The sequence below is a fragment of the Petaurus breviceps genome, unplaced genomic scaffold (assembly GCF_028583685.1).
Source record: "Petaurus breviceps papuanus isolate PSGF00001 unplaced genomic scaffold, PetGlider_PUasm1.0 108, whole genome shotgun sequence".
Classification (NCBI taxonomy): Eukaryota; Metazoa; Chordata; class Mammalia; order Diprotodontia; family Petauridae; genus Petaurus; species Petaurus breviceps.
In genome coordinates this window covers 149,674-157,802 of record NW_027185593.1, presented here as the reverse complement: position 1 = coordinate 157,802, position 8,129 = coordinate 149,674, and the positions used below count along the sequence as shown (strand labels likewise).

At 51.2% G+C, this 8,129-nt stretch overlaps 1 protein-coding gene across 2 annotated transcripts in view; it reads left to right on the top strand.

The window, feature by feature from the left end:
* Window positions 1-8,129, top strand: part of PDE4C (phosphodiesterase 4C) — a 34,712-nt gene that overhangs the window by 4,000 nt on the left and 22,583 nt on the right. The window contains exon 1 of one of the 2 annotated variants that reach the window (XM_069064560.1): window positions 6,836-7,021. The exons of the other annotated variant lie outside the window; for it this stretch is intronic. Within the exon in view, the coding sequence (XP_068920661.1) occupies window positions 6,888-7,021 (134 nt within the window). The 5' untranslated portion in view covers window positions 6,836-6,887. Of the gene's footprint in view, window positions 1-6,835; window positions 7,022-8,129 lie in introns of those variants that run through there. 2 annotated transcript variants of the gene reach the window in all.

The window sequence follows — 8,129 nt, the reverse complement described above, 5'->3', positions numbered from 1 at the left end:
GGATGGTATAGCAGGTATTGTTCTGTTTGGGATTGGTTTAAATGTCTGCAGAGGGCCCTCCATCTCTGAGCCTCCGGGTGTGTAGCCACCATTAATCAGCAAGCATTTATAGATTACCTTATCTCTGCTAGACATTGTGCTAGGTGAGGGAGATAGAAAGGCAACAAAGCCCAGTGTTGACGGTACAGTAGAGAGAATGGTGGATTCGGTTCCTTCGTTCTCAAAGAACACCACAGCATCAGGAAGGGCAGATCATGACTTGCACGTGAATTGGATTTAATCGAGGCAGGGCTGTGAAAAGTCTGGAGCCATCTGGGTCCCGTGACAAGATAAAACTCAGGATGACTAGAGATGGCCAGGACTGGAGTTTAGCCTGAGTTGGAATCCGGGCTCAGATAGTTGTATGAAGATGGGCAAGTCACTTAATTTGTTTTATCCTCAATATCCTTATCTTTAATACCTCCCAGGGTTGTGGTGGGGACCAAAAGCTACATAAATGTAAGTTTCTGCCCTCTGAGAGATGACATTCTATCAGGAAACTAGGGATGTGTTTAAGTAAATACAAACTATGTATAGTGAATGTAAGGTGATTTCAGGGGAAAGGCACTAGCCACTGAATCGGTCAATTAACAATAATCTATTAATCACCTACTGCATGCCAGGTATTGTAATAACTCCGCTCAGTTGCTAAAATGATCTTCTAAAGCACAGATCTGGTCATGTCACACCCCCCCCCCAATCAAGTAGGATCAAATATAGAATCTTCTGTTTGGTTTTAAAAGTCCTTCAACACCTCTCTCTCCAGGGCAGGTAGGAGTCTCAGTGGTTAGAGTATTGGTCCTGGAGTCAGGAGGACCTGAGTTCAAACTGATTTGATACTTACTAGCTGTGTGACCCTGGGCAAGTCACTTAACCCCAATTGCCTCCAAACAAAGAAAACCTGTCCCCCTCCTACCTTGCACCTTACTCCCTTCCCTTTAGTCTATGATCCAGTCATTCTGGCCTCCTTGGTACTTCTTGAACAAGTCACTCTATCTCTGGACTCCAAGCATTTTCCCTGGTTGCTCCCCCCCATGCCTCACATGCTCTCCCTTCTCATCTCTGTCTCCTGTCTTCCTTCAGGTCTCAGATTAAATCTGACGCCTCCAAGAAACCTTTTGCATTCCTCTGTAATCTCAGTGCTTGCCATCTGAGCCTCTCTCTAGTTTATCCTGTGTATATCTTGTACATATAGTTTTGTCCATGTGTATCTGTCTCCTCCATTAAACTGTGAGCTCCTTGAGGACAGGGACCATATTTTTGCCTTTCTCTCTATCTCAAGGTGCTTGGCACACAGAAAACACTTAATTGATGTCTGTTGACTGACAGGGCACCAAGAATACAATTTACAAAGGAAAATTACCACAACTTCAGAATTTTGCAGTTGGGAGTGAGTGACCTCAGTGGAGATAAAAGAATAAGAGTTATATATAATGGGCATGTATGGGCTACCCAGAGCCTCATCATAGAGTCTATAATCCTCCATGGAGGCTGCTTCATTCTTCAGCTGAAAGAACACTGAATTTGGAGACCTAGGAACTGAGTTCAAATTTTGATTCTCCTTCTTACTTGCATGACCTCCCTAGGCCTCAGTTTCCTCATTTATAAAATGAGGGGGCAGGGCTGTATAGCCTCTGCAGTCCCTTCCAGTTATGATCCTATTCCCTCCCCCAGGGATCTCACCCTTGTCCCTATTCCCTCTCAGACCCTCCAGTAAGGCCTTGTTACATTTCAGGGGTGAAGAGAGTAACCCCCCCCCATTCCTTCTCATCCTTGTGCTTCCCTTGTCCCTTAGATCCTCCACTGAGGCCTTCTTACATTTTATGGGTACCAGTGTATACCACCTCAGCTGTCCATTCACATGTCTTCTCTTGCTTTTGATAAGTGGCCAGCCCTATCTCCTTTTATGAGCATTTATTTCCTCAATGATTTCCCTTCTGTCTTCTTAACCTTTTTTGTTTCGTGCACCCCTTTGGCATTCTGGAGAAGTCTAAGGATCACTTTCTCAGAATATCATAATTAAATGCATAAAATAAAAGACATAGGACTATAAAGAAAATTGATCATATTGAAATATATATTAAAAAATAGTTCACAGACCCCCTCCCTTAGGGAAAACCTACCGTAGCAGAAAGTGCTAGGCTTGATATCAGGGAGACCTGGGTTCCTAGCCTGTCTCTGAACTGTATTGGCTGTGTAAATCTAGGCAACTAAATTGCTTAATTTCTATATGTCCCAAGCAACTCCCTATAGGTTCTCTATTAAGTCAAAGAGGGGTTGCAATATGTATTGGTGATACTATTTGTCCATGTCTGTGATAAAATCATAGATTCTTGCAAATGTTAAGTTTAGTGATTATTATTGTTATTTTCCCTCCTGTGTCCCCCCCCCCCCCGCCCCATCCAAAATCCAGACCTCTCTACGTATAGTACTATCTTGAGAGGAAACCTGATGGAGTGGGGAGTTCTGGGCAAGGGTATCAGAAGACCTGGGTTCCAGTCTGCCACTGACTGATAGAGGGAGTTTCCACACCTAGAATTTTCCCATGATGACACATCATTTTTTTTTCATATCCCTTATGCCACTTCTTATACATACTCATCACTGGTGGCATTATGGTATTACAGAGAGAATTCAGAAAGACCTGTGTTCAGATTTCACCATTTAACACTAGCTGTTAAAAGTTGGAATGAAGGGAAAGGGAGGAAAGGAATGAGCCAGGCACTGTGCTAAAGTGTTTTCTAAATATTATCTCATTTGGGATGGCCAGGTAGCGCAGCAAGTAAGAGCACCAGCCCCAATGTCGGGATGACCTGGGGGATCGAATCCGGCCTCAGACACTTAGCAGCCACCCAGAAACACCTGGCTGTGTAACCTTGAGCAAGTTACTTAACCCCAATTGCTTTAAAAAAAATATTATCTCATTTGATCCCCACAAGAACCCTTAGATATAGATACTGTTATTATTCTCATTTTCTAGTTGAGGAGACCAAGGCAAACAGGTATTAAGTTAATGTGTCTTGCCTGGAGTCACACACCTAGTAAATGTATGGGGCGAGATTTGAACTTAGATTTTCCTGATTCCAAGTTCAATCCACTGGGCCCCTTTTACAGAGATGCATTTTTCAGTTGTTGGTCTATGAAATGGACACTGAGATCCGTTTCAACTGAGGTTCTGTGATTATACTGATTATTATTAGAAATATACTGTGTACTACTTGCACACAAGGTAGGTCTGTTTGCTGTCCTCCAGATCATCCCCTACAATGATTACTCAGTACATGATGTTCCAGGAGGTGTCAAGACCTGACTTATGAGTGGCAGGGATTGGGTTAGGCTGTGCCTTGATCTTCTGTTTCTTGGACCCTTTTGGCAGTCTGGAGAAGTCTAAGGGAACAGTGGGGAGGGAATGAATATTAAGATTAGGGTTAGAGGCCATGGGGGATGGGACATCGGGCATGGAAGGAAACACTAAGAATGTTGTCTCTGTTGTACTATAGAGTATATGAAGAAGAGAAATGTGCCATATGCCTGGAAAAGTAGGCTGGAGACAATTTGGGAAGGGTTTTAAATGCCAAACAAATTGTACATAATTGAGCAGGAGAGTGGCATGGTTAGACCTCAGCTCAACTGCAGAGGGACATAAGTATGAAAAATGATAGTCTCTTACCTCAGAGAGCTTATAATGAAAATGTTAATCCTGTCTTGCTAATCCCTGAGGCTGTATGGTACAGTGGAAAGACCTCTGGAGTCAGAGCGTTTGGATCATCTAAATTCCAGCTGGACTAGTCACTAGCTGTGTGTGACCCCAGGCAAATCACTCAACCTCTGTGGGCCTCAGTTTCCTCATCTGTAAAATGGCACAGAGAGGTTCAATCAGATGATTTTGGAAGTTTCTCCTAGTTCTGTCCATGATGTGATCTGATGACTTGGCCTGTAGGGGACTGCTCTGGGGTGAGTATGATCCTAGGAGAGAAACTGTTGCCCCCAGGGCAAGAGTCAGGCTGGAACCGGACAAGCCAAGATCCTCGAAGGTCCAGGGACCAAAAGCTGCTAGGAGGAACGTCCTCCAGCCCGTATTGAATCCAGGGAGAAGAGAAAGCCATGGTCCTCATTAACTTTCCAGGTTGCTTCCTTCCCTGCCCAACTTTTCCAATAGGAAGGTTTGGAAGCTGACCTTAGGTGGATGTTATTAGAGATTCCTTTCCTTTGTGGAAAGCTTAGAAGTCGGAAGTAATCCCACGCACTGAAAATGTGATTTTAAGCAAGTGAGTAGGGGAAAACAAGAAACTTCTGGGCTATGGATTGGGGGAAGGAAAAGGTCCCTGGGTTAGAGGAAGGAGCAAAGTGGGTGAGTCCTCTTAGGACACTCAGCCCTGGGTCCGCAGCAGTGGCGTCTAGTCCCGCCAGGGGGCACACAGACCCTGTTCTTCCCTCCCCACTGTCCCTTGAATTTTTTTTGGGGGGGGGGGCTGGAGCTAGAAAACGCTGGGGGGCGGGGGAACAGGGCCACTCCATCGGGACTTGCAGAGGGCCAATGACTGTGCTCAGAACCAGGCACTGTGGGCCTCCAGCTTCGCAACTCAGTCCGTCCCCCACCCCCAACCCCCCAGCCGCCCCGCGGATCCTCCTGCGTCATGGAAAGCGCTGCCTCTGACCCTCAGGGCCCCCAGCGGCCCCGGCCGGGATGGGCCGGGATGGGCCGGCATGGGCGGGGCGCGACGTCTGAGCTTCGGCTTCCTAGCTGCAAGTCCCAGTATTCCATCCCTCCCTCGTCCCGGCTGGGAGACCTTAATTAACCCTTCCTGCTTCTCGCAGAGTCTTCCTGCCGTGTTCTCAGAAGGAGAAACTGAGGCAGAAGGCTAGGGAACTAGGGCTCACCCCAGGTGGCTGGAGAACTAGCATTCTAAGAGCGGGTGTTGCATTCGGGCAACCACTGCGCTTCTAAGATCTTACGATTCTCGTTCCGAGGCTCTCAATTCCCTGGGAAAGACCCTCTCCCCACCTTCTGTAGGTGCCCAAGCTCCAGGTCGGGGGTCTAAGCACTACCCTGCCATCTCGACGCGGGCCAATCAGTGACTGAGGTTGCCCGGCCCCGCCCCCGGGGCAGGGTTCCTGCCCACCTCCCCGCCCCCAGCTTCGCCGAGAGGCTGAGGTCTGCCCCCCCATAGGATTTCCACTCCCGTCGTCTCCGGACTGGCGCCAGTAGCCGGCGCCCCCCATCCCCCACGCCGCCGGTGCGGTCCCCTCTTCCCTGCCCCCCCCTTTCACACCCACACCCGTCCCTCCCCTAGCCCATCTCTGGGAGGCCAAGCAGGCTTCTAGACTTTGGGAGGTGTCGACCTCCCCAGGGTCAGCCTCTGTGACTATTTCGAATAGTAATAACTGCCAGTGGGGCTGTGTTTTTTTCGTGGCCCTTCGATCCTCCACGCACCTCTGGGAGATAGGCGGTACAGGCATTATTTTTGCGCGTGTTCCGTCTGAGACATAACAAAGAAGGGAATCCGTGACCTGGGTCTCCTGACTACCAGACTAAGGCTTTCCAGGGCATCACGGTTTGTGCATGCATCTGAATGTATCAGTCAATCGACAAGCTTGGATTAAGTGCCTACTGTGTGCTAAGTTCTGGACTAGAACCCGGAGACAAGGGATAGGGACTGGCCCCTTAATGTCATTGGTAATGGAGAAACTCTGCCAGTCTTGGTCGGCATCTCCTCTACAAATTACATCGTCTTAGAAAGCAGAGCCGGATTTAACAAAAGATAAAAAAAGAACCCCTTCCCTTAAGCAGCTAACTTTCATTCTATCGGGGGAAATGATATGTGCACATATAAGCATTTGCAAAACTCATATAGTACAGTAAATACAAGGCAGTGGCTGGAAAAGCTGGGAACTGGGGGATCATGAAAGGCCTCAGGAAAGAGGTAGCCTTTAAGATGGTTTTGAATTCCGTGAGGGAGAGGTGAAGAAAAAGCGCATTCCAGAAGCGGGGGACTGCGTTTGCAAAGGCGCGGAGACCGGAGACGGTATGTCATGAGATGTAAATGTATGAGGAATAGCATAAAGGGAAAGAATGTGCAAATAAGGCTGAAAAGATGGGCTGAAATCAAGCTGTGAAGTCTCTAAATGCCGAGCTGAGCTTGGCAGCATCTGTGAGTGTCTGTGTGCGTCCCTATGTGGTCGGTGTGCATCAGTATGTGGTCAGTGTGAAGGTGTCCGGCTGGGTGTGCGTGTGCGCGGACACGTCCCCGGACTGACCTTCCCCTGAGCCCCCGGGCTTCCCCGGCCTCGGACTCTCCTCCCCCTCCCCCGCCCCCGGGACACCCAACCCGGCTTTTTAACCCTTCCCTTACTCCTGGGATTGAGCTCGGCTACATTCTGGGTCCGGGGTCTCTGGGCAGCGCAGAGTTAAGAGCGAAGGGATGACGTCACGGCGGGGGCTGGCCGGAGCGCGCGGCCGGAGGGAGGGACGGGGGGAGGGGGGCGCGTGGCCGAGCTCGGCTACCCCGGAGCGCGGCGCGCGCCCCCCCTCCCCGCCCAAGCCGGGCCCGGGATCTTCGTTCTGCTAGGCGCTGCCCAGCCCCGAGAGCCAGACGGGAAGGGGCGGTGGGAGGCGGAGGGGAGGAGTCCCGAGCATGCGCCCCCAGCCCGGAGCCCCCAGCCCTGAGCGCAGCGCAGCGCGGCGGCCCGCGGCTCCTCCGGCCCGAGCCGCGAGCCATGTCCCCGCCGCGCTCCGGGGCCCCCAGCAGCTGCTGCGAGCGCCGCCGCCGCCCGGGGAGGAGGAGGCGGAGGGGGCGGAGGCGAAGGCGCAGAAGGCGTGAGTCCCGCGCTCCGGCCCGGGCGCCACTATGAACCTGCCGCCGGGCAGCGGGGGCGGCCCCCCGACCCCGCTGCGCCTCGGCAGCGGCGGTGGCGGCGCCCACCTTCTCGGCTCGCCCTGCGCGGTCAACCGGCCCATTGACATCGTGGGGAAGCGCCGACGGTAACGCCTGGGGGGCGGGCTGGGAGCCCCGATCGGGACCCGGGGGGAGGTTACGGGAGCGGGGCTTCCAGTCTCGCCTCGCGTCCCAGGTTCTGCGTGAAAGGGCTTTTTCAGCTAGGGCGATGTAAGTTGGAAGGTCCCTTCCAGTTCTAAGGACCATCCACTCCCAGCTGTCCTATTCGGATCTAAGGTCCCTTTCAGTTCTGACGTTCTCTGTTCTAGGGACCCTCCCTCCCAGCTCTGCTTTTCTGATCTAAGTCCCTTCCAATTCCGACGTTCTCTGTTCTAAGGACTCTCAGCTCTGGCATTCTAAGTTCTGACATTCTTTGTCCTATGACACACAGATATATAGCTCTGACATTCTGGGTTCTAATGATCCAAGGACCCTCCCGGATCTGACATTCAATATTCTAAAGTCTGCTGCCTTCTACATCAGACATTCAGGGTTTATTTCAACGTCCCTTTCGGCGCTCAAATTCTGCATTACAGGGGGCCTCCCCAGCCCTTGAAAGCTATATTCTAAGGACTGTTCTGCTCAATTAGGAACCAGGATAAGCACCTTGGGGACTGGAATCCTGGAATGAGAACCTGGGTCATTTTGGGCAAACCTATCCCCCCCCCCGACTTAATTTCCCCAGTTCCGACACTGTTCTAATGCCCCTTTATGTTCAGAATCTCTGTGGAGGCTATGGGTACCACGTGGGCAGGGAAAAGCAGGGGCTGCAGCTGTCTTCTGGCCTAAGATTAGCCCCAGGGGGAGAGGGGAAGGAGAGGGAACAAGAGATTGAGAAAGGGGAATCTGATTGGCTTTAGAAAGGTGAGGGTATCACAAAAAAAGAAAGGTGAGGGGCCTATTACAGGAGGTGACCCCCTGAAAAGGAAGGACCTTCTTTGACTTTCTTGGCTGGGAAGAGATGAATGGTTAGGGACACACTGGGGTGATCTGACTCCTCCAACCTTCGGTAGGCTGAGCCCATGGTGGCCTCTGAGGGACAGAAGTCCAAGCCAGCCCTGGTCCTGGGAGTTTTGCCAGCCCCAGGGGACTTCATAGGGGCAAGGTCAGTACCCTGTCTGCTGGGGGGAAGGAGGCGGAGAGAGGTTAAAATCA